Below are 27,550 nucleotides of genomic sequence, written 5' to 3' on the forward strand. Positions count from 1 at the left end.
TGGCCGCACGATTTTGTGTCAGAGAGCTCCTCTGTGATGTCATTTCCGGCGGGTCTTCACCTGAAGTGACATTTTTATGTTGTGTAACTCAACCACTTTTGCCTGCATGTTAGAATGGATTTTCTTTGTCCACCCAGAGGCAGCGTGTTTCTCCTCATTATAGAAACACCAGGTGGGTCCGTGAGAAGGAAATTTGCAGATGTGACCAAGCAAGATGCTGTGTCCTCCTGTGACCTCATTGTGTACCCAAGGAACACAAAAAATCCTCAGAAGTGTAATACAGTGAATCATCATGGCTGCAATGACTGTAAGTGCTGTACCACTCCTGACATGCAATAGTACGGGTGTGAGGGTGAAGCGATGCAGAGAAAGACAGCAATCAAGTGAGGCCTGACCTATATAAGAACGAGGCTGAAATATTTATGGATGTGAGTGTCCTAATTGGCAAGCCGCTGGGAGGAGTGTGGCCTTCACCAATTGCAGCATACAAAGAGGTTAACATACACTCAAAGAACATGCACACCCAGACGAGCAGTGGGCCTGATCATCCCCGCCCTGACGGATGCCTCATTATGACTCTGATCTTCCATAACCACTGCTCCGGCATAGTTAGAACCATTACCAGAGCTGTTATCATAACCCTTCTCAATTGCACAGACGGACTGGAAAAAGTGCTCTGAGCGCTGAGTCAACGCAGCCTAATTGGCTGGGTTTATCTCTTGCAATGGCACGCACGGCTCAGCCCTCCGAGAGGCATCCATGGCTGTCCCCTGCAGTTGAAGACGATCAGACTGACACGTTCTGATCACTAAACGCTGCAGCAGGGTGGGACAGAAAGAGTCTACAGAGACTTGTGACATTACAGAGTAATATGACAGAGTATTGTCTGAAGCTGAAAGCACACATGGCTCTGGATGTAAAATCATTTGCAGTCTCTCGTGCATGACATTAGATTTATTTTTGTATTTTGTTTTCTGTCAAATATGGTTGAATCAGCATATGTATTTTTCATTATGCTAATGAAGACTTGCAACACAAATGGGCACAAAAGGCTGGAAAGGGAAGAAAGTCCTAAAACATGATTCCAAGACTGTTCTAGAGGTGACAGGAGCAATCAACCTATTTTATTGATCTACACTCTGCTCAGCAACGTAAACATACAATCTTTATGTAGGAACTCCACCACAGCCTGTATGACTGTCAAACTCTTCAAATAAAAACCTGCTGTCCTTAACGTTTCGTATCCAAAAAGCACACATTTGACCTTGAATCTTCTGGGAGTGAAGAATAAGGCCACGTTCACACTACAGTTCTTGATCCTCAATTCAGATCTCTTGCTGAAATATGAGTTTTTGTGAGTGGTCGTTCAAACTGCTAATTAAATGTGACCGCCATCAGACTTCTATTTGAATGGTTCACGACCCCAAAACAACCCCCATGCACAGATGGAGGACGTAGATGTAACACACACTGTTACAGAAGTAAAGCTGGATGCCGTTGGCTCTGTGTTGTTAAGTTGGGAAAGGTAAGAAAGATGTAGGTAAGTAGGTAAGGTAAGAAGGGTAAGAAAAAGAGAGCTTACCTATCAACAATGGCTTTTTGTGGCTGCCACGTCTGTAGAAAAATCTGTGTGGAGCCGGAGCCAGGATAATGAGGTACAATTCTTATAAAATTTGACATGACCGGATATGTATCCAATTTAGTATGAAACAAGCACAATTCTGATTTTTGGGAGGTAAATATATAACAATTGGACGGCATACTGACTGCATCACTAAAAAGTCGGATATGGGTCACATATGAGCAAAAAATTCTGATTTGGGACGCATTTGCCATCAGTGTGAACGTAGCCTTAGTCGTTCACCTGCTTTTGAATGTATGCATTTTCATGGCTTTGAGTAAGAACTGTTTTATTAGTGAACTACTCTGGGTGAAACATGGGCAGCAATTTTCACAAACAGAAACCCACAGATTCAGAGACTTGTAGGGTTGTTCACCAAGGTGTTCACATGAGCATGTTAATGAGTGGAGTCAACTTTTTGGAGAACTTTAAACTAAATGATGCTGGATTTGCATGATAAACGTAAACTAAGTGGTGTGAATAAACAATGCTCTATTTCAGAGTGAAAGCATTTCACTCCAAAATAGAGTTTGTAATGTAAAACTTTATGACAAAGCTGACCTTCCTTCTGCATAAATGGGTTGTAACAAGATAATTGCTTGTTGACTGCTGTCTTTGTCTGTGTGCAGGTGTAGTTCAGCCTGTAGTGCACACCCGTATTTGTGGGTTTTGCTATTTATAGTTTATATTCATCTCCCCGTCCTTTTAACTTCGCAATATGAGTTGAAGGCTCAGACCTAAACCCATAAAAGTATAAAACTCAGCTCAGTTTTTTCTTGATCACAATTCTGTTTTTACTGTGCAGAGCCTGCTGCAGGCAAGGAGTTAGTCAACTCAGGGATAAACCTTCAGCTTAATGTATTCTGTCAGTTTTTAGTATAATCGATAAAACTGCCCGGGTATTGTTTTTACATAAGTAGCAAATTTGTAAAAAGAGACACATGGTTTTAACAAAAAGGAACACCTCATTAACTGAGACCTCACTTTCCTCAGTTGAAGTCAGTGTTCAAGATTCAAAAATTAGAGAAAGTGGGAGATTTCCAGGGCAAAAACCTCTGCAAAAAACCCACAAAGGCTCATCTCAGGATTAAAACAATTCTGTGGGCTGAAATTCCTCCTTGGAGATGTAACAGACTCAGTACCAGTTATCACAAATGTTTGATGGCAGTTGTTCCCACCCAGGTTCCCACAACCAATAATTAGCTTTCTTTTGGGCCACGTGGATGTTGAGAGCTTTCCCCCTTAATATATGAGATAGTCATTTGAAAACTGCCTTTTGGATTTACTCAGGTTCTCTTTGACGTTAAAACTTGTGTGATGATTTGTGTAACAAAAAAGCAAAAAGCAGAAAGAGTCTAAAAGGGGGCAAATACTTTTCCACAGCACTGGATAGGTGTCTGAATGATTTGGATCACACAGAATTTACTAAATGGGTCACTTCTGAGCCAGTCAAGCTCTAGGATCTGTGGATCTGTGCAGGACTCTGTCTTCTGTTTTTCACAAATACCCCAAATATTTAAATAGTAATGACAAAGGTTTTATGTTGGAAGTAGTTTAAACCAGTGGCTAATAACTGTCCAAATTCTGAAACACATAGCTTCTTATAATCTATGAGAAGGCATTGAGAACAGAATAAGAACAATTTTACAAGCTGAAAATATGGATTTCAAAAATCCTTTCTATTGCATAGATATTTCCAAGTATGTCCATTAAGAAACCCACTGTACAAAGAAAATTGCCAATTCAATAGAGAAACTGCTTTAAAAGTTAAAAGTAAATTAGATCCCACTATAGTAGCTGTAGTACTTCATGAGCTGAAAGTAACTGCTGTGATTTTTAGGACATGTAAGCAAATGACTCTGACAAGCATCTCTTTCTTGCTTGCACAAAGGAACCGAGAGCAGAAATCGATGGGCTGTGTTTACAGGGTACACAGCTGACTGTAACACTGCACGTTATGTTACACACAGCCGAGCAGTAAAAACAGATGAGCTGCTTGGCAAGGCTCCGTCTGGCCGGCACCGCACTAAAAGCAGGCAGAGACAGAACTGACGCATGGGCCAAGAGCTGCAGCTACACTGGCAACAAGCGCCTGTCTGAGCAAAAACAAACAAACAAAAAAAAAACATTGAGGAGGATAAAGATGGAGAAATGTCTGATACTCACGTAAGAAGTACTCGGATGGGTCTGCTTCGTAATCTGTTTCCTCAGGAAAGTGGTCTATCTGTTTACACATTCCTTTGAAGTTTCCTAGTGGAGAAAAACAGAAAGTTCAACAGAGTTAACACACCTGCAAGGAAAACAGTCAATTTTCTTTTTAATAGCTGGAACAAGAATGCTGATTGCAGAGGCTGACTGGTTTATTAAAAAGGCAGATATTCACCTGAAAAAACTTCCAAAAGAGGAATTCATTTGGATATGATTAGCAGTTTTCCACAATATTCAGTTCTTTTAACTGTAAAGAGATTATTGTGGATTCTACTTGTTTCCTCCCTGCCTTTAGGAAGACTGTCTGATCATCTGAGTAATATTTTGAAATGAATACAATAGCCAGCACAGATAGTATCAAAGCAGCTAATATCAGAGACACTGTGTTCTGGATGAAGCAGTTGGCGGCTTGTAAATAAGAGCGGAGCAGCTGGTGCAACCTGGAGCCGCTCCAGCTGCTGTGCACAGGGAACCTCATCTCTTAACGCTCACTCATTTTGCCTGACACCTCTCTGTCCAAACACTCCCCCAGTGTTTCCTCTCTCCTTTGAGGAGGTTTGACGCTGATGAGGCCACTCAAGGTGACGTCGGCAGGGGGAGGTGTCCATAGGGTGGCCATTATGGCAACCTGGCGCTTCAGCGGGGCGTTTGATTGGACCAGATTAGTGTTTCATTAGCTTTTTCATCTCCTCTCCCACTGGTGTCCCTCTAATTAGGGAGACAGGTGTTTGTTACCATGGCGCCAGGTGTTGCAAGGAAGGTTTTGGCAGCGGGGCATGATGGGCACAGCAGGGTGCACTTTTTACTTTGTGTACAATCCACACGCAGAGAAGAGGGGGGTCCTAGCGGTGAAGATCTCTCAGAATTAAGAGAGTGTGAAACCTGAAACTATCAGAACCATCAACATGTCCTGCATCAGCTTTTCCACCATGTATAGTTAAGTCCAAATACATATTTATACCTCTGGCAGATTTGATGGAAAGTTTTTAATTTTTCCAACATGTTTCTTCTGTCTGGAAGTAATTCTAATGCTTTGGAACGACCCAGTTGACATGAATGTGACAGAATTTGTGGAGGAAAATAAAGATTAGGGTGATGGTTAGGCCTTCCACTCTCAAAGACTAGGAGATTATCAACAAAGATATCTTGCAAAAATACCAATGGAAACATGCAAAAAGCTGCTCAGCAATTACAAGAAAGGTTTGATTGCTGTCATGACAATGAGATAAGTAAAGAAATAAAGACTTTTTAGTGATTATTGAGAATGGAATAAAATATTTTCATTATTCAATTTATGAAAAAAGATTGAATAAAAATCACCCATCCATTTTCTATACCCGCTTCTTCCGTAAAGGGTTGCGGGGGAAGATGTCGCCTATCTCCATGAGTCTAGGGGCAAGAGGAGGGTACACCATGGACAGGTCGCCAGTCCATCACAGAAGCACACAGGACAAACAACCATCCACACCCAAGGACAACTGAGAGAGGCCAATTAACTTAACAGTCACTCATGCACAGGGAGAATATGCAAACTCCATGCAGAAAAACCACTGGCCAGGAGTTGAACCGAGGACCTTTCCGCTGCAAGGCAACAGTGCTACCAACGGCACCACTCAATTATTTCATTACCCTTTCAGGGATGCCCGTATAATTTCGTGTCAGAAACAAACTTCTTCGTTTTGTATGAATAATTTTAGGTTGAACTGTACGGGGTTTCTTTCCTTGCTCCTGTCATCCCTTTCAATGATGGGGCATTTCTTTGCTTTAATTTTTTTAATCAAAAACAGCAGAAATTAATATTTCTATCTAGTGCAGTTTTCAGGGGCCAGATTTAGTATGGAGTAAAAACCTTTGTCTTTTTTTGATTTTATGTTAGCTGCACTTTTTTCCAAGATAAGTCTCTCATGTAAGATTACGGTTGGTCCAGGTGCATATAGCTTTCCTTTAAAATGCTGAAATGTTCAATCAAGTAAAAATAATGCTTGAAATTGTAGTTGAACTAGTTTTTTTTAAACTCTTTAATAACTATTCACTTTCTCCGCCAGGCACATATTTTAGCTTTAAAATCGACTGGTTCACTTTGTCCCTCTACAACTTGTGTGAAGCAGGCAAAATGTTGCTGACATTCCTACAGATGAGCAGTACTTTCACACATACAGAGTAAAATGAGCCAAATGACACCAACTGATATTTCTACTTTACAAGAAGCAATCAGAGTTGACCTTTTTATTTGGTGCAGAGAGAATCCACAGAACCACAGGAGTGTGAAACAGGAAACCTTTCTGGGCAAATTCAGCAAAAAAATCTCACGGCATAATGTTGCTGAAAAGACAAGAAAAGAAGTCTGTGCTTTCTGTGTAAGAAATTGTTGAAAAGTGAAGGTTGTCCATGTGAAAAGATTTATTTATCATCTATTAATGAGTGCTTATGCGTTTACCAGGGCTGCACGGTGGCACAGTTGGTAGTACTGTTGCCTTGCAGCAAGAAGGTCCTGGGTTTGACTCCCAACCGGGGGTCTTTCTGCATGGAGTTTTCATGTTCTCCCTGTGCATGCATGGGTTCTCTCTGGGTACTCCAGCTTCCTCCCACAATCCAAAAACATGACTGTTGGGTGTTAATGAGTGTGTGCATGGTTGTTTGACTTGTATGTCTCTGTGTTGCCCTGCGATGGATTGGCAACCTGTCCAGGGCATACCCTGTCTCTTGCCTGTAGACTGCTGGAGATAGGCACCAGCTCCCCTGTGACCCACTATGGAATTAGCGGTATAGAAGATGAATCAATGCATTTAACTGACTTTGCCCTATGGTTTAATAGAAAGCCAACAATGAATTTCACAATTCAGAGCCAGTTTTGCCTCTAAAACCTTTGTATTCTGTGCGCTACTGTCCAAAAATCTCACACAAGGAAGTCTGAGCTGCTGTGAAAAGGTCTTAAGATTTGTGTCTTATTTCTTTAGTTCAAAAATAAAATAGCAACAAAAAAGAAATCAAAAAGTTTGGTGAAGTTTACACCTTACATAATATCTCCAGATTTAATCAGATTTGTGACTGACTGGCTTCCAGTAAATTATGAAACTTTTTTCCAAACAAGCGTGGGAACCTCTGCACCAATATTCCCTCTAATCCCACTAAGACAAAATCCATTGTACTGTACCACTTATGTTTCCTACTGACTCAGCTTTGGCACATAATCAAAAAACATTGATTTCCTTCAATAGTTTTTGTGGCAATTAGAACAAGCGTTATGGTTAAAAAAGGGGAGAATTTCAGGGAGTATGGAAGGGAGAGATTATTGTAGGAGGAGCAGGTAACTGAAAGCTTTGAAGGACAGCGAGCAGAAAGACAGGCGGGCGGTTGAATACATCAGTTTTAAGTGGTACAGTAACTGCTGAGCCGTGAAAAAGCCCTCCAGACTTTAACAGAGCTGCACACTGTTTAAACTCAATGCTCTGATAGAACTTCTTCTTTCAGACTGGAGTTTAGAGATGGGTTCTCCATAATCAGCTGAAAGGTGAACGCTGAATCTTACTAAAAATAAAGGCACATAATCCCCTAAAGGTTTGTTCGCAAACCGTTGCATACCGTCTTTTAGAAGTGAGCTGGTGCACACTGAAGGTGTAAGCCAGCCGTCTACAGCAACATCTACCCGACGCTGCTGCTGAAGTCCTCTCAGAGCATATTTCTCAGGAAGATGACTTGTGTTTACATACGACTGCATTACGCAGTCCCAGTGGAGCTGTCTGGGCAAACTAGCAGCGGCAGCAGCAACAGAGGCACCGTGTGTGTCCTAATAATGTTATCAAGTGGGTGTAAAATTTGGTTTGCAGCTGGCCGACCCATCAGCGGTTTTGCAGTGTGTAAAAGCAGCTGTGGAGAGAGGGTCCTCATCAATTAATCAAAAGATTTTTGACATCTAACTACCATAAATGCTATGTGTCTTGTAATACATGTAAACTCAGCAGCCTTCTAAATGTATCATAAATGCACTTTCATCTTAGACGACTCACAACATGAATGTCTATGCAGGGGTTTGACATGGAAACATCCGTTTGGTTAATAAAAGCTCTGGCATGAAAACTGTTGCAAACTGCAAAGGTGATGCCCAAGGCTTAGGTTTGCAGGTCAAATCACTTGTTATTTTAGAAGAAACCCCTCTAGCAGATATTTCAATTAACCAAATCACTTAAAAATGAATGTTTGGAGATTAAATTGAGGGAGTGAAAAAGTTTAGTCAAGTTTTAAACCATGCTAACCAAATAAAGTTGCAGATTGTTCTCATCAAAGAATGTGGAGCTAGTGTAATGAGGCTATGAAATAAATAAGAAACTAGGCCAGAAATTACAGGTCTTTGTTCAAAATGAGAACTCATGTCTGGGTGGGATTCACCTGTTTAGATAAAATGTTATGAGTGAAAGTATATCGGAAAGTCGTACTTTGAAGTTGCAACATCTAATCTCAAAATCCCGAGAATGTCGCCCTTCTATAATCTAAAGATAGAGGGAGCAGCAACCTCCACAGCAGTTTAACTGTGGTCTTTTCCTTTCTATTTATGGGAGACATTTCATGTTAAGAGTAGCTTCATATGCCAGGAATAAAAAAAAAATAAATATGGACATTCATTTAAAAAATCTTCTTAGAGCTCTTTTAGGTCATTTTATCCATCCATTGTCTTCCATTTTTCTGTAGTCTGGTCCAGAAGGGAAACATGAGCATCCGTCTCCCCAGCCACATGCTTCAATTACTCATGACGGACCCACAGGCATTCCCAGGTAAAAAGGATTACCGTATCCTGAGCAAGTTCTGGATCTGCCCGGTGGTCATCTACCAGTGAAATGGACCCAGAAAACCTCCTCAGAGAGGCATCCAGGAACAGTCCTGATCAGATGCTTCACCTCTATTAAACTGTTGTTGCCTCAAGCTGTTGCTGGGTTTAACACAGCCGAGATGCCTGTTGATGCATAATCTACACATACCAAGGAGTGTATTATGTGCATTTCGCCATCATCTAGTGGTCAGAGTGTGAATGACAACCAGTTTGGATTTTAGAGTATAACGTAAGCTGTATTTGAAACACTTTGATAGTGAACCAACTTGAGTTGTACAGAAAATTACGTTAAATTTTATTTTATTAATGATTAGCACCATTAATAAAATAATCTACATACTAGACTAGGAAATTTCTGTTATTCCCAACTATGTTAATTTGCATGAAACCTACACCTATATCTGTTGTTCTCTTAGTCTTAATGACTAAGCGATGCTTTTAAGCTTTTCTCCCCCATAACAGACCAGAGCAAAGCCCCTATTACTGCAGGCAGAGCCACAGTCTTTCCATCCATCTTCTTCATCTACTTCACCCAAACATCTCTCCTGAAGAAGACACTTAGATACAGGAACTCCTCCACTAGTAGCAGAGTCTCACCCCTACCTTTTTCTGAACTTGAGCTGCTGCTCTTTCAAATGGAAAGGAGTCGGCTGAGGCAATTTTAGGCATTTAATCTGTGTGGATTGATATGATGGGTGTCCAGCTTACAATTGGTAATTTAAAGCACTGAAATTCCTCAAGAGAATTACCTCAGACTCAGAGGATCTGCCTCTCCTGTCGGCTAGTTGATGCCACAGTTAGATAATCTAAAACAACAGCCCTAGAAGAAAAAAATATTTTTATGCAACTAAAAAGTCAAAAAGAATTTCATGCTAAACTTTGATTCTTGCTGCAAACAAGACTCATGTTGATATGTTGGTTTAGCAAAGACCTCCTGCTGGCACAGAACCACAGCAAAACCCTCAGACATATAGCTGGAAACCGGTTGTGTGTTTGGGGTGGCTTTCTCCAGACCTGCTCAGTCAGCCCAGTCACCACAGGCCGATGTGACCCCTGTAGTTATAGCGAACTACATGCTAGCCTCCTGCATCTCCTTTCGCCCTCTGCAGCCATAAAGCACTTCATTACCACAGGGTCTGCAGAGACAGAGGGGCACTCAAGAGTGAAGTGCAGCAAAGAGGAGGCTTGTTGTGGCAAGGAGAAAGAGGGCGTGTGTGTTGAGGAGTTATAATTGGACAACACGGCAAGGCTCTGCATCCAGTCCTTAGGGATCAGAGTTTATCCGGTTAGCTCGTTTTCATGCCCCTGTGGCACAAACAAAAACCATGAGGAACGACTATTCATGGCTCGGTGACGTAGCTGTGATGCTCTTTATTCATGTTGCTGAGAAGCAGGACATTTTCCCCAGGCTATGTTCACATGGAGGTGCAGATTTTTGGTCCAGCTCCAGCTCAGACAAAGCTTTCTGCTTAACTTGGAAACGCTCTGAGCTTAAGGTGTTGTCTTGTTAAAAGAGATGTACAATGCAGTTGATGCAACAATACTATAGACATGGCCTCTGGCTTCTAGACATTAAACAAGAGCAGGAACAGCAAACCATCAATGCCTCTCCTCCAATCTTTCTGTGGGAAAGAAAGATTTTCTGGCCTGTTGCTTGTGTGTTTCTGTCTCTTTTAAGGCAGCAATACTTCTACCTACCGTTATGATGGATGAACTAGATTTGTACCATGTTTATTGTAGTTTAAAGTATATTTTTTACTAAACAACTTTATAGCTCATCTCAAATGACAGGACTGAGTTATGCAACATTTCATTTGTACTCAGAAGTCAGAATTTCTTTGTTGAAAATCAGCTCTACTGGTCCTCTTAAAGTGGAATTAGGAATTGGAAAGGACGTTCTCACTAACAAACTAACTAATTAAAATGTGTCAGATCATCAAACACATGTTAATGTGGGATAAAAATAAACTAAATCCAAAAGCAGTTTTCAAATGATGATTTCATTCATTAAGAAAAAAGGCTACCCAAACTGTAATTAAACAAATTTTTTTTTTTTTAGAAAACTGAGCTCAATTTCTCAAGCTAAACCAGGGCCTCATTATTACCTGACCTGCAAATATAACAAGGAATTTAAACAGAACCTCTCTGACAGCTGAAAGATCTCAAAAAGCAAAGTGTCATCTTGAAAAAAATGAAAAACAGTAGAAAAACAAAGTCCTTGTAATCTATCAGTCTGAAAAGGCTTACAATGCCATTATTAAGACTTTGGGATGCCTGTGAACCAAAGAGAGAGCCATAATCCTCAACTGGAGAAAACACGCAGTGGTGGGGACCCTTCCCAAATTACTCCAAGAGCACATCCACGATTCAGCCAGGAGATCACAAAAAAACCAAGAGCACCATCTAAAGCTCTGCAGACCTCACTTGCTTCATTTATTGTCAGAGTGTATGATCAAACAATAAGAAAGTGAGACTTGGCAAAATGCCTCCATGGGAGAGTTCCAAGGACAAAAGCACTGCTGACCCCAAATAACACAAGCCCCGTCTCACATTTACTAAAAAACATCTTGATGATCCCCAAGTCTTATTCTGTGGATTGACAAGACAAAGCTGGAACGTTTTGGAAGGTGTGTGTCATTTTCCAGCTAACCTAAAACTAACACAGTGTTTCAGAAACAGACCATCTTACTCACAGTTGAAGATGAGGATGGTAGCTTGAGGGTCTGGGGCTGCTTTGTTTCCTAAGGGCCTGAAAGACTTTCCATAATAGATGGAATCATGAACCCTGCAGAATTCTACAGTACTATAGCACAGTACTGCAGATATTGTAGTACAACATTAAGCAAGCTGTTCATACTAAAAAAACCCTCCATCATGGCTTAATTAAAAAATCTCTGCAAGGAGAGGGTCAAACTTCTTCAGTGGTGACTCATTGTCACAAACTCTTGATGTCAGTTGTTGCTGCCTTTTGTACTTACCGATATTATCTTTATCCAGTACTATTTTTTAATGATCTGAAACATTAAGAGTGACAAAAAAGAAAATCAGGAAGAAATCTGTAAGGGGGTAAAAACGTTTTTCGCAGCACAAAACGAACACAAAGGCACATCCTAAAACAATCACATCATTAAATCTCAGAGTCTTTTGGGAAAATACTTTGTTTACTGACCAGGGAAAGTTGAACATTTTGGAAGATCTGAGTCCTGTGGCATTCAATGAAGACAACATTTCAGAAAGAAACATCATACTGGCAGTCAAACATGGTGGCTGTAGTGTGATGCTTAAACTCAAGCACACTTGGGTTGTGTTGAAGGACAATGATCCAAAATACGACAGCACGTCCACCTCTGGATGGATAAAAAAAAACAACGTTTTTGGAGTGGCATAGTCAAAGTCCAGGGTTAAATCTGATTGAGATGCTGCTTAATTAGGCCATGTATGTTTGAAAATCTTCAAGTGTGACCAAACTGAAACAATTCTGCAAAGAAGAATTGGCCAAAAGTTCTCAACAGTGACATAAAATGCCAATTGTCAGTTATGGCAAATGGTTGATAGAAGTTGTCGCAACCATGGAACACAAAGACCCGTCTCAAAACTGGAATAAAACTAACAGCAACTGTTAGGGTCTGGGTTGTGTGTATATTGTGCTTGCAACATTGTTTCAGTTTTCTCAGGTGGTGCTGGAGTTTTCAGGTGCGCTGGGGGATAGGTGTGACTCATCTGCTGATTGCATGGAGGAGTACTTAAGCATGAGGCGGCCAGCACTTCGACGTCAGAGTGTTTTGCCTTCAGTGGTAACAAGCTCAGCCACCTCTAGTATAGGCTTCGTTTTTTGCTCCAAGTAACTTTGTATATGCTCCTTCGCAGGCTGAACCCTGAATCTTGAATTTACCTCGCTGAACACAGACTTCGGTCATGGAAGTTCTGGTCGATCAAGATTTTCTACATTTTGAGGACTTCGTTTCCTAACCCCTGACTTCATCTGGACTCAGCTCAAGCTGGCAGCTTCCTGCTTCTTCCGTCTTCTGGATCAAGGCATAAGCGTACCCTGTCCAACCTCCAACGCAAGTATCTGCACTTTGGATTTACTCCTGGTCTCTCCAAGCTCCCTCAAACAGCACCAGAGAAATCATCTGAACGAACTCTGCTCCGTAAACCCAGACCCTGAATCCCTATACCCCTGGCGATCTGACTGCACCTACTTAGTAAGCCATTTTCCTGATTATCATAGTTATTTTTCGTTAGCTCTTCGTTAGTTCTTTGTTTCACCAGTTCTCTTCCCCTTCTTTCCATACAGTTGGCGATTCATCCGTTCATGTTCCTGATTATTTGTTGCACAATAAAACATCATTTTACTGATTCAGTTCTTCAGAGTGTACTTCTGTATGTGGGTCAGATCTATTCCGAAAACAAAGACAGCAACTCGGGAAAACATTATGCGGACATTCAAACATGGTAGTGGTATGACCTTAAACAGGCTGTTCATGGTAGAAAACCCTCCAATGTGATTTAATTAAAACAGTTCTACCAAGAAAGGTGGGCCAAAATCCACACAGATACAAAAGACTCATTGCCAGTTACCACAAGCGCTTGATGAAACTTTTTTCCCCCATGGGTGGCACAAACAGTTATTGATGATGTATGAGGCAACTAATTTTACACACAGGACCACATTGGTTTGGATAGTCTTTTTTTTCCTCCTTCAAAATATGATTTGAAAACTGCATTTTGTATTTACTCAAGTTTTCTATTAAAGCATTTAATAGAACATGTGGGGAATTCACTAACACTAACCCTAAAATGAATATGGCAGCATGACTTACATATGCGAAGATGCATCAAAATGAACCACCAGACTCTTTGGGCAGATAAAACTACAGCAGAGATGTGTGTCATTATGCATGGCACCATGTTTGGTGAAAACCAAACACATCATATCAGCACAAACACCTCATACCAACTGTTAAGCATGGTGGTGGAAGAGTGATGATTGTGTCCCGTTTGGCAGGCACAGTATTTCATAGTTGTTGAGTCACCATGAACTCCTCTGTAAACCAAAGTATTCTACAGTCAAATTAAATCTGGTCAACAGATTAAGTTTCAGCAACATTACAATAATCCCAAACACCGCAACAAATCTACAACAGAGCTACTAAATAGACAATGTTATATAGAGGTTTTGCAATGGCCTAGTTAAAGTCCAGACCTCAGTCTAAAAAAATTTAAATGCTTTGGTGGAACCTTAAGAGAGTTGTGCAGAAAGGAAAGTCTGCAAAGCTCAATGATTTGGAGCATTGATATTGATAAAAGATGGCCGATATTCATTTCCAGCAAAAGGAGTGACTGAGAAAGTCAGACAGAAAAAGATTACTGAGAGTTTTTGCTACTAAAGGTGGATCTGCAAGCTACTGAATAATAGGGTGTACTTAATTTACTTGATGGTGCCTTACAATCACTGTGATGTGCAGCACCTCATGTTGGCATAATACATGCCAATTCTGTAACACTGATATTGTGTTCTTACTGACTATCATCATGCTATCAGTGTGCAGGTAGAGAGAAAGCAAGAATTGTCAGCTTCGTCTTGGATGCTAAAGGAGAGAGACATCCGGGTCAGGCCTGCCCACTCATGACACCTTCTAGGAGTGATCAAATGGATTCACAGCTGCCACAGTTCTACAGAGACAAAGGTTTGATGAGATACAAATACGTAGGAGGTGCATGGTGAAAAGGGGAGGGTAAAGCGGTGAGGAGGCTGCAGGGGGTCAGAAGGACTTGACTGAGTAGGAGGTGCTGTTTAAAACAGACAGAGTTCGAAAGAGTTAGAGACGGAGAAGATTCAAACCCACTTTTGATTCGGCAGTGGGTGGCATTCTCAAAAACTTTTCTGTTGGCCACTGAGTGCGTCAGCATCCAGACCCCCCCTCTTCTACCCCTGCCCCCGTGTCCTCCACTTCCTCCCACCTCCATCCTCAGTCCCAACAGCAGCCGTTGCCATGTGGACATCAGAGAGCTTTTTGCTTCAGTTGCCATGGCTATAGCTATCTGGGCCTCTACCACGCAGAGGATGACATGGACAGAGTTGGTGATGTGTCTTTAACAACTGGACATACAGTTTGCTTCATTGAAAAGTATGCACTTTTAGTCAACTGCTGTTATTGTACCAACAAGACGTTCACCAAGCAAAACCCTGTGAATGCTGTCAAGTGTCCTTGTATCTGCTTGGGTCAGGTAATACAACCACAATAGTCCACCAGTGAACGAAAATATATCGCTTGTATGGATAATTTATTGCAAAAACAGATACAAATGTTCACCTCTGGTGTGGAGTTACACTTTGGCCTCTTTCCTGCATGCATGCACAGGTATATACATACATATTCTTGTATGTTATGTGGGGACAGTCTCTGGTTCCTTATGAACTGCCTCCCAAGAAGAGGTGACAAAACTCCTAATCACCTTATTCATCTTCGTAATCTCACCTTATTCATCCTTATAATCACGATATTTGTCATAGTAATGAGCCCACGCAGCTACGAAGGACCCTATGCACTTTACCTCCTAGGTTTCACGTGCACTTATTGCAAAATATTGTGAAAAGACAACATTGAAATGATAGTTACAGCGATGCAAGTTTAGGAGTGAAGGTTTAGGAGCCTTGTGTCTCCTGCAGGCTGAGAAGTTGTTAGGTATGTAACACGGCTGCTGTAACTGCAGGTGATGTGAGAGTCAAACTAACCGAGGTGGTGAGGTTCCATCTGCATTCAGCTCTTTGAAAGATGACTGACAGACCTTAGGTAGTCATTTGACCTCGAGTTTAAATGCTTTCCTGACACTGGAAGGTGGGAAGCATGTAGGACAACACCTGGGAACTTTAACATGAAGAAAACTAACATAAATTCATAATTTATATTTCTCCACTGATATCTAATGGTTTTCTGTGAGACAGTTAATCCAAGCCTTGTGTTTGTTCTATATTAATATGTGTTTGATAGGGAAGCACAAATGAATCTTGAACAGTGCTGATCTGTGATTGGCTGTCCAGAAATTACAAATCTCTGATCAGCGAGTGCAGCATATATGTAAGCGTTAACAGGTCGCACTGGATGCAACACTCTTTAGTGCAGAAGTAGTTTAACTATTTTCAGGGAAGTGTCTAAAAATCAAGTCAGCTTAAACTCCTAGTGGAGTACAAAGCTGCCTCTATGGAGGCATGTTGACTATTTATTCAGGTTTCTACAGCAGGGAGTTAGATAAAATAAACAGCTAATTTCCTGTTTTTAAGCCTCTTTAAGCCTTTTTTAGTTCAATTCAATTCAATTCAATTCAGTTTTATTTATATAGCGCCAATTCACAACACATGTTGTCTCAAGGCACTTCACAAAAGTCAGGTTCATACATTCCAATTAATCCTAACCATTGAACAGTGCAGTCAGATTCAATTATTTATTCAAATTGGATAAAAAGTTTTTCTGTCTAAGGAAACCCAGCAGATTGCATCCAGTCAGTGACTTGCAGCATTCACTCCTCCTAGATGAGCATGTAGAGACAGTGGATAGTCACTGGCGTTGACTTTGCAGCAATCCCTCATAATGAGCATGCATGTAGCGACAGTGGAGAGGAAAAACTCCCTTTTAACAGAAAGAAACCTCCAGGAGAACCAGGCTCGGTGTGAGCGGCCATCTGCCACGACCGACTGGGGATTTGAGAGAACACAGCAGAGACACAAAAAGAACAAAGAAGCAGTGATCCAGGAGTACTTTCTATTGGAAGGACAAGTAAATGTTAATGGATGTAGCTCCTTTAGTCGTTTCACCTAGAAAGAAAGAACAGATAAACTCTGAGCCAGTTTTCAAGGTTACAGTCTGAAAGAGAGCACATAGAGTTAGTCAGAGTAGAAGCTCAGTCAATCGCCATGTCTAGGAGAGAGAAAGGGTTAAACCATGAAAGACAGGGCTATGTGGATCATCGGTAGAGGGTGAGCATTAAGTTGTTGCCAGCAGAAGCTCGGACGATTCCCCTCTCCAGAAAGGTGTCACAGGTAGACACAGAGCCAAGCGAGGTGTAGCTTCTAGGAAGAGAAAAGTGAGAACAAAGTTAAAAGCTGAAATAACAGCAAATAATGCAAAATTGGAGAGTAGTGTGAGAATGTAGCGAAGAGGGTGAAAGTGGTCATTATGTCCTCCAGCAGCCTAAGCCTATAGCAGCATAGCAACTACAGAGGTGACTGTGGCTCAGTAGGAAGAGTAGTTGTCTTGCAATCAGAAGGTTGTGGGTTTGATTCCAGCTTCCTCCTGCCATATGTCAATGTGCCCCTGGGCAAGGCACTTAACCTCAAGTTGCCTACCGATCTGCGTATCGGTGTATGAATGTGTGAGTGTTAGTGAGTGCAATTGGGTGAATGTGGCTCTAGTGTAAAGCGCTTTGAGCGGTCTGTATGACTGGAAAAGCGCTATATAAGTTCAGTCCATTTACCATTTAGATAATTTCAGTTCAGATTATTTAGTTAAATGGCGCTTATTTACAACAATGTCGTCTGAAGGAACCCCACTGATGGTCATTGTTATACTAAAAACCACAAGGATCGGGATACCTCTCTCTGTCAGACTGCTTATAACCATTGGAAAAGAGAAGGGGTCATACAGGTAGCAGAAGTGGTGTGTGTGTTCGCACCTCAACCATAACTGAGCCGGTTTAGGCATGTTAAGGTTCCAAGAAACCTTAACATGAGCAGGACCATCTACTCTGCAGCTGTGTGGGAACTGGTCAAAACCATGTACCTGTACACTGATTAATTAAAATGAAATAGTTGAAAAACAATTAAACCGTTAATGACCAACATAACAAACTTGTAACCTCTTGTAGGACGTTTCTAATGTTTTGTTCTTTCCCACTATTAAAAAAACTCCAAACTACCTCCAAAGGTCAGGAAGCTAACAATGGTTTTGCTTTCTATGTGCATTTTAATTACGATAACATTATGGCTTATTTAACAGCAGGGCTCTGACATAGCTCACTTCCTGTGCTGTATGAGCAGAGCATTCCCTTCATCAGCTGGGGATGCATCACAGGGAGTTGAAGGGATTTCTCCTGCCTAGATCCGTCTGTGCGACTCAGTGAAGTTGTGTGGAAACACCAGCCCATGTGAGGACCCGCAGACATACAGGGATCACAGGGAAGGGTAGGATGAGATTTCCCAGTGTCAGGAACAGACATACAACTGAGTCACGGGTGTCGCAGCAGTGGATCATGGCCTTCTGGTCAGGGAGGCACTGGGGGGGACTGTCAGTTTCTCAACCACAGAGAAAGGCTTTCCCAGATTGAAACCACACACTGAAAAATAACAGCAACACTTCACCTACACTCATCACAATCATATAATCAGCTCCACATGGGGGATGCATTGAGGAATTCCTATAAACAGATGCTGGTAAACTGCTGCAAACCCACATAAACAGACAGAGGGACATTCTCCTATGTTCTTATTCAGTCCCAGTCTACATAATAACATGGTATTAAATAAGAAATTCACCTCAGAACAGAATAAAGATGCTCAGTCTGAGCTAGCTTTTGCTGACTCATTCTTGGACTGCATGTCAAGCAAATTCACTAGTTATTATTCAGCCACAAAAACAGTCAGTAATTTTTTATTTTAACATATTCTGTCTGGCAGAGTAGAACTCAGAGTTACTGTCTGAGCGCCAAGAAGAAGCCCAACAGATTTACCTTCACAAGTGGAACATTATGGCTCTCGCTACAATGCTCAGGTTGATATATATATTAAAAAACTTTAAAGGTAATAGCTTTAGGATTATTTCAAATGCAATGAACACAGAGATGGAACGAAAGGGAAAAAAGAGGAAAGAAAAGGTGAGAGGTGGGGCAAAACGTTTAAAGGGAGAGAAGGAGATAAGCGTAAAGAGAAAGAAGGATAAAGATAATGCAAGATAACACCCTGGATGTGGACTCCCCGTGCCTCTCTTTGTTCTAGAAAAGGCGAGAATCTGCCCCGGTAAATAGTGACCAGCATTTTCTGAGTCTTTGATTCCAAATTTCTACTCATTTAACTAAAGGAAGGTAATGTTTGTTGACATTTTGGGCAGTTGTTGCATTGGCATGGTTTAAAACTTATTCCGGAATTTTCTAATATTTATTTACTGACCTTTTTTAAAGCTTTGAACTATTGAGGTTTTTGTGAAATGAGGCAGATTGTAAAAACACATTTAAGTTAAGCGAACTTTATGACATGTGATAAGAATTGGCATTTCAAAGCAAAGAAAAAGAAACAGCCAAAAACAACCAGTTTCCATCAGATTTTCTAACCCACTGAGCTACTGTTAAAAGTAAGATTTCAAAAATAATGTTATGAAGCTGGATTTCTTCTACTCCCCATGCATACCTAAACCATTCAGAGACGTGATAAATGTATGCTCTCCAGTACCAAACATTTCACATTTTTCATAATTTGCCTATTTATTCATAGAATACATTCAGATTAGACAAAAAAATAATGTTCCCACCAATTTGGCCATTCAGATTCTGCAAAACAGTTGCTATGCTGGATTTAAAATATAGTATAATTAAAATAGAAAGAGTGACAATTAGTTTCAGACTATGAGACAAGCTTAAGTTTAAGGTATGTGTTGCGTATGAGGTGTAAATCTTCATAATAGCAGGAGAATGGAAAGCGGTAACAATGTCATTATTACACATTCCTTGAAAAGCTCCTCCAGGGGTTAATAAACATCATCTATTAGAAGGAGAGTCAAATCAGCCTATATCCTCTAAAATAAAAAGTTGTGGAACTAACTCTACAACTACAAGGCATCTTTCTCAGCAATAAGACAGCTGTATGAAGCCTTTAAAAATCAACTGGATCACAGGCTTATTCCTGTGAATGAATTAAAATGACCTAGGGATACACAAGACTCTTCCATGTGGAAGTTGTCACTATGGGAAGAAAACTCAAAGTTAGGCATTTGGCATTTAGCAGTTTTGGAAGGTGTTTTTGTCAACTTTCTGGGTACGAGAAGGATCCTTCTGCTCTAGGATGTCAATACGTTCCTGTGTTTGAGACATTTTGTTGAATTGGTGAAGGCCAAATATCCCAGAGCTCAGGAAAGCTGGAGATATCACAGCAAGTTGCTCTTTTGTATCCTATTGATCTTTGATCCTTTTGATCTTTTCAACTTCTCTGAGTTAAAAGTTTCAGCATTCCATACAATATACACTAAAAATGATATTTACAGTTTCTAATTCTAACCTAGCTTATCTTGATCATTGTAAATATAAGATGCTAAAGACATTTTGAAATGTCAACTCTAAATCAGTTTTTCTGTGTTTTAAATGAGTTTTAAATTATAGTGATTGTTCTCACACAGAAAGGGGGATGTCGTATGTCCTTCTAATATAAAGAATTAAGGCCACTGAAAGCATGAAGTATAGAAAGCAATACAGCATTTTGGATCCTATTAAATTGGAATCTGCTCAAATCAATATCAGGATGGATGGATGAATGGATGGATGGACGGACGGACGCACGGACGGACGGAGTAGTAATTAAACCTAAGTATGACAAGAGATAAACGTAGTTTAATGGATATTGAGGCTGTTTTTGTTGACATTATGCACTTGTACTACTGGGTCATTTTGATTACTTGTATACTTCAGTAGCAATACTTGAGGTTGAAAGTCTGCTACAGTTATTTAGTAATTTAGAAGCTGGAAAGTTTAACAACTCCTGCTTTATATAAATCCTAAAACAACAATCTGGCATTTCATTTGATGCTCGATGTGCCATAGCTGTAAAAATGGATGTTTTCGTATACACATACAAACACCTCTGCTTGAACAGTAGTTCATTATAAAGTAAGAAAGATCTTTGTCCAGGTTTAATGATTCTGAGCCACACTGCAAGAAGGAGGAAAGTACACTCAGAAGCGACTCTTTGAGAGTCCTTGACTAACTCAGTGGAAAAGTGCACTGAAGCGTTTGTTTGGGTAAGACGCTGAGCTGTAAGAAAGAGCTAAACGAACCATTAGGTGTGCTCGTCACACCGCTGTAGGACCTAAAACATCTTCCCTGCAGGACTGATCTGAGTCCTGTCTGCAGCACAGCACTGCACCACAGCACGCTGCCACCTAATCCCACAGAACTGAATTAATGTGGCCTGGCTCAAGCTTTAAGGCTTTGTCCAGTAAAGTCCACTGCACCATATTAACAGCTGAAAAATACCATGTATTTAATGAAACATATTTATTATAATATATATGCATATTCACTCTTTGCAAATATGTAACTTTTGTTGCAACACTTAAATATACATTTGAATTGGATGAAATGAAGTACATGATTAATCTTTTAAAAACTAAATTCTGATCATTTAATTTGCAGACTATTTGGAAAAACCTTGAATGAACATGATTGTTTATTAAAGTTTCAATATTTTCCTTTGAAAACATGTCCATTTAAAAGTTTTTTTTTCTTTGAAGAATATAAGGCATGTGAAGGTGCACATGAACTGGTGTCACCACACTTTTTCCTTCCACTCAATTTCCTATTAATATGCTTGGCTACAGCACCTTTTGTCTAATTACCATCGTGGGGAGGGTGTCCGTGATTGTCTGCTGTATAACTGTCAAATCAGTACTCTCCCCATTATTGTTTAGGCCATAACAAAACAATTCTCCATTAAAAACCCTTTGTTCTTGATTTTATGTAGCATTGTATTGCTTTGAGATACTGAACTTTGGGTTTTTGAAAATCATCAAAATGAACAGAAATCCTCCCATCTATTGTCTATACCTGCTCTGTGTATGACTGGTGTGTGAATGTGAGTGTGTGTGTGTGTAGGCGGGGGAGTGGGTGCAAGTTGTGGGGAACATCCTGGACAGGTCGCCAGTCCGTTACCAGGCACCAGAACCATGCACACACACCCACAGAACTATTATACAGAAATAAACAGGTGAAGTATATCACTCTTGCTTGACTGAATCTACATAATATGAGTAACAGATTTACAGAATAAACTTTTTGATAATATTCTAAATTGATTGAGATTTATCTGTATGCATCTTACATAGACCTCTAGATATTTAGGTCTAAACATGTCAACAATTAGACTGAATATTGAAATTGCATATTTTCACAATAGGATACATATTTCACATATCTAACATTGCATTTTTATTGCAAGTGAGCTCAGAAACCAAAAACCGTGAGCAGGAAGACACATTTTACAGGAGACCATGCGGAAAGATATTTTTTTTATATTCATGTTTAACTTAAAGACTTTAACTGCACAGAAAACTAACTTCAGAGCTGTGTCTTTCCTGGGAAAAAAGCCTCCCCCATCCACAGAAAAAAAAAAGAGAGATTGATCTGTGGTGCTTTTATACTCCAACTGCTTCCATTTTGTTAGCTGCAAGGATGTAAAGCTCTTCCTCTCACAGCAAAGATCCTTTAAATTTCCCAATCTTGCTTTTATATCTAGAGCCTGGAAAACATCACAATCAATTTAGCTGTTTAATAAGTGGGCAGCAGCACTGGGTTGTGCACACGGCAGCTTGTTCCCCTCCCTGCACAGCTGATGATGATGATGTAGCTGATGCAATTTGAGCTGTGATGAAATCCTAAATGATTTGACCCCACTGTTGCCCTTTCCCTGTGATTTACAACCCACACTCTGAACGGAGCTCACAGTATCAGAGCAAAATCTGCACACTGAGCACAGCAGGTTGTTTGGTTGTCGTAATAAATTCCCTCTTAAAACAACTGCACAATTATCTCACAAATAGGCCACAATTTCATTTAAATCAGCTGGATTCCTGACCACCAGCAGGAATGCTATAGAAAGATTGACCTGAGGGATTGCTGTTTCTTTTAAGGGTGGACATGGATGAAGAGAAATCATAGGCAGTCGATGCAGCTGTTTTACTGCACTAAATGATTACAGTATGAGCTGTGAGACACACAGAGGGCCTGCTGTGATTATTATGTAGTTTTATTTCTGTAGTGATTTCATACAAAGGAATTAAGTAAATAAATACATAAATTAAACAGAAATATATATACAAAAATAAACAAATACAAAAGTGTGTAAAGACCTGGAAATATGTTCACCTTTTTGACTATAGTATATAGAAACCAGATATTTACATACACTGTAAAAATAAAACACAAAACCTTTTTCCCCCCCGCCTCTCGCCCATAGACTGCTGGAGATAAGCACCAGCTCCCCCACGACCCACTATGGAATAAGCGGTAGAAAATGACTGACTGACCTTTTTTTTCTTACTGTCTGAGTTTAAATCAGACTAAGTTGTCCCTGTCTTAAGTCAGTTAAGAAAATTATTTTCATCTGCGAGACTAATGACAGAGACAGACCATAAAAATGAATAGCTTTCTGGAATTTTGGCCCATTCCTCCTGTCCTGACAGAACCAGTGTAACTGGGTCAGGTTTGTAGGCTGCCTTTCTCACACACACCTTTTCAGATCCACCAACACATTTTCTGTGGGACTAAGAGCACGGCCAGTCCAGAACATTGAATTTGTTGTCCTTCGGTGACTTTGTAACTAATCTGGTGGTATGTTTAGGGTCATTGTAAATTTGGAAGACCTGTGCCCAGGCTTTAACTATCTGGCTGCTGTCTTGCTTGAATATTTCCACTTAATGTTTTTTTCTTAATGATATCTTTTTTGTGAAGTACACCAGTCCCTCCTGCAGCCTGAGCCCGGTAGAGGTTAGAGATTTATCTCTACCTAGCCCAAACTGCGCTTCTGTGGGTAACCTGAAAGTTCTTTCTTTTTTGGTATTTAATTATTTAAAAAATGAAAAGTTCAGAACCATCATCTCTTGTGGTTATGGAAAGAGTGGCTTTATGTGCTGTTTGTGCATCACTCCATGCATCCAGTTTGAATATCAGAGCCATAATCATATTCATTGAGACTAAGACTGAGAGATTTTTTTTACATTTGGCTGCATTTAATCTGATTATGACTCACACTATGTTCATATGTCAGTCTTTGCTGTGCAAACAGGGTGTTTCTGTATTCCATCTCCAGCTAAGATCACAGGACATGAAGCCATGAGGATTGTGAAAAGGCTCACTTACACCGTGTCCTCACAGATATGCACTCACTGCCAACTGCTTGTGACATGGATAGAGAGACAGATCACAGCAGTAAGATTGGAGGACGTGTAATCATTTTAAAGATCAAGAAGGAGCACTGACTGATTAAAACAAACAGTGACACTGGCAACGTAATAAATTCAACTGCAGTCCACTCTGACTAATATACAGTGCCTTGCAAAAACAGTTTTACATCTTTTTCACATTTTGCCACATTAGAAACCAAAAAATTGGATGTATTGTAGACCGACACAAAGTTGTGCACTATTGGGAAGTGGAAAGATACATGGATTAAAAAATGTTGCTTGTTTTCAGCCCCTTTTACTCTGATTCCCCTAAATAAAATCCACTTCAGCTAATTGCCCTCAGAAGCCTCCTAATTAATAATTAAAGTCCACCTGTGTTTAATTTATTCTCAGGATAAACCAGGCTGTTTTGTAAAGGCCTCACAGGTTTGTTAAAGAACATTATGAAGACAAGGAGGTCAAGGAGAAAAATGTGGAGAAGTTCAAAGCAGGATTAGGTTTTAAAACAATATCATGAGGTTACAACTTCTCCTTGATTTCTGTTTAATCCATCATCTGAAAATGGAAAGAGGATGGCACCACAGCCAACCTACCGAAGCATGGCCGCCTACCTAAACTAACAGAGAGGGCCAGGAGGGCATTAAGTAGAGGAGCACCCAAGAGGCCCAGGATAACTCTGGAGGAGATGCAGAGATCAACAACTCAGGTGGGAGAGTCGGCTGACAGGACAACTAGTCATTGTGTTCTTAACAAATTTGGTCTTAAGGGTGGGAAGAAGAAAGCTATGATTTAAAGGAGTGGAGTTTGGAACAAGCCATGTAGGAAACACAGCAAACATGTGGAAGACGTTGCTCTGGTCAGATGAGACCAAAACTGAATTTCTGGGTGACTTTCTAAGTGTAGAGTGAAACCAATACAGCACATTACACTTAACACACCATCCACATGGTGAGAAATGGTGGTGACAGCACCATGCTGTGAGAATGCTTTTTTCAGCAGGAACAGGGAATCTGGTCGGAGTTGGTGTGAAGAAGAATGAAATGAAATACAGGTTAGTCCTTCCAGTATGGAAGCAAATCGTTACCATATTTCAAATGAAAAAGCATTTCCAGAAATGCTTTTTCATTTTAAGAATGTGGCTGCATTGTTTGACCCATAAATAAAATTAGTAATCAATCATCCTATTTGCATTTTCTTCTTCACGACTGCACATTTTATGCCATAATCAAAAAGAAAACAAAGCAGATATTGCTTTTTCGTTTTCGTGGTCTGCCCGCAAAGTCCTGCCCAGAACTCGAAAACGAAAAAGCATTCCAAACGGCGGGCGCAGCAGAGTGACGTCAGCATCCGCTCTTCCTCAGCTCCCTGCTGACCGAGTTACCCATCTTGTTCGGTAGGGGGCGCTGTGCACGTCTGCATTGCATTACATTGCAAACGTGCTGAGAAATTGATTGAATTGCAGCAGGGCCGAGCTCAATTTGTGGCAGTGGCAGGAAGAACTGGTAGTTCCGGTGGCAGGCTGTGGCATCCACGTGGCAGCCTTATGGCCTGGGACATCCAGCGTGTTTTTAAACATTTATTTATAATTTTCTGTGAGTGACAATTCAGAATAGCCGCTCGTGCTCTATAATAAACCAGCTGTTTGTGCAATAAATCTTCATCATCCTTTCAACACGTCACACATACACATAGTGCTATTTATTTTCCATGTCAAATAAATACAATCACCTTATGTTATGGGTCTAAAGCTGTTTATTAAATAATAATCAATAATGAAATCATAATTTAAAGGTAACAGGCTATAACAACGACATCCCGTTTGCCGATAATCAGCATTAGCTTCCACAAAAACAGCAGCAACCGCATTTATGGCCGGTCTGGCACCTTCTGGCATCCTCGCGGAGTCCCCTGCCACCCTGCAGCAAGCTGTGGCGGAACTGCCACAGCCAATGCAGACATGCACAGCGCCCCCTACCGAACAAGATGGGTAACTCGGTCAGCAGAGAGCTGAGGAAGAGCGGCTGCTGACGTCACTCTGTTGCGCCCGCCGCTCGGAATGCTTTTTCGTTTTCGAGTTCTGGGCAGGACTTTGCGGGCAGACCACGAAAACGAAAAAGCAATGTCTGCTTTGTTTTCTTTTTGATTATGGCATAAAATGTGCAGTCATGAAGAAGAAAATGCAAATAGGATGATTGATTACTAATTTCATTTATGGGTCAAATAATGCAGCCACATTTTTAAAATGAAAAAGCATTTTCAGAAATGCTTTTTCATTTTCAAATTTTACATTTCAAATTGAATTTTGGTATCTATTTGCTGGGGTACATTTTGAAAAATAAATCTCAAATGTCTTTTTCTTTTTCATTTTAATTAAGTGAAAGAATGAGCAGTCTTAAAGAAGAAAATAAAAATTCAAATAGGATTATTGATTACTAATTTCATTTATGAGTCAAACAATGCAGCCACATTCTTAAAATGAAAAAGCATTTCTGAAAATGCTTTTTCATTTGAAATATGGTAACGATTTGCTTCCATATTCCAGCAGGAGACTGTCAGGGTTTGGACTTTTTTGGACTTTTGTTTGTGGTTTTGTGTTTTTGTTTACTTTAGTTAGATGTTCTTGTTTGTGGTTTGTATTCATGTTGTTTATTGCCTTCGTTTTCCTAACAGTTCTGGTTTCCTCTCGCCCTTGTTCCCCTGGTGTTGCTTTACTTAGAATGGTTTCATTATTATTGTTATTGTGATTATTAGTTCTGTATCTTCCTTGGATTCTCTGTGTTTATTTATGTTAGGTAGGTCTTTGTTTGTACTTAGGTTGCCAGTTCTTAGGTTGTTGTTGTTCTTCTGTTTCCTCTAGTTTCTCTGTTTCCTTCAGTTCTTGGTTATTCTAGATTTCTTATGCTTCTTTTGGTTATTTTATCTTGCTCTATAGTTTTGCTCAGGTCTGTGTCTCCTTATTGTTAATTAGTCCCTTCGCCCATGTTTTAGTCTATGCATTAGTTTCACCTGTTCCTTCAGCCTCCCTGCCTCCTTGTCACACCTCTTCCCTGTTCTTTTGATTACCTGCCCTTTGTATTCCCTCAGTAAATTAGTAAGTCTGGTTTATGTGTTCAGGGCTGGTTCCTTTGTTCACACTCCGTTCTCTACCCTTGTCTAAGTGCTAAGTATTACCATGTTTCCTGCAGTGTCAACTTATGTAAGTTTTTTGGATTTCGTCTATGTTTTGTACCTGCAGTGCTTTTGCTTCATTTTTTGAAAACATTTGAATAAAGCTGAAGGCTTATTCAACATGCTGCTGCCAAGCTCTTGTCTGCGCTTTGGTCCGACCCAAACTCAGAACGTGACAGAATGACCCTAAACATAAACCCAAAGCGGCAGTGAAACGGTTTCATATTTATGTGTTTGGGAATTGTTTCTCTTCATTTTCCACTTTCCAGGTATGTACTGATTTGTGTTGGTCAGTCACATGAAATCCTAATGAAAAACACTGAAGTCTGTTTGTCTGTGACAAAATGTGAAATGGACCAATGGGTGTGAATACTTATGCTACACACTGAACAGTAGCTGTACCTTCATGACAAGCCTTTGTCACTTTCAGTACTCAGTTTGCATCAGAAGATCACCTTTTTTTGTACTGAAATGTAGAAACATGACAACCTCAAACTGCCACCATGTTCCCTGTGGGGTCACCTGGTGTACCTCTTTATAACATTTTTATCCCCTGTCCCACACATTCAG

General features: G+C 40.4%; 1 protein-coding gene across 1 annotated transcript in view; it reads right to left on the reverse strand.

Annotated features, from left to right (window-relative positions):
* The window catches only part of LOC124863749 (voltage-dependent calcium channel gamma-2 subunit), a 93,852-nt gene that overhangs the window by 28,184 nt on the left and 38,118 nt on the right, over positions 1–27,550 (reverse strand). Inside the window, exon 2 of the mRNA XM_047358217.1 lies at positions 3,788–3,871. Coding sequence (XP_047214173.1) covers positions 3,788–3,871 — 84 coding nt within the window. The remainder of the gene's footprint in view (positions 1–3,787; positions 3,872–27,550) is intronic.

The sequence above is a fragment of the Girardinichthys multiradiatus genome, chromosome Y (assembly GCF_021462225.1).
Source record: "Girardinichthys multiradiatus isolate DD_20200921_A chromosome Y, DD_fGirMul_XY1, whole genome shotgun sequence".
NCBI classification, from domain to species: Eukaryota; Metazoa; Chordata; class Actinopteri; order Cyprinodontiformes; family Goodeidae; genus Girardinichthys; species Girardinichthys multiradiatus.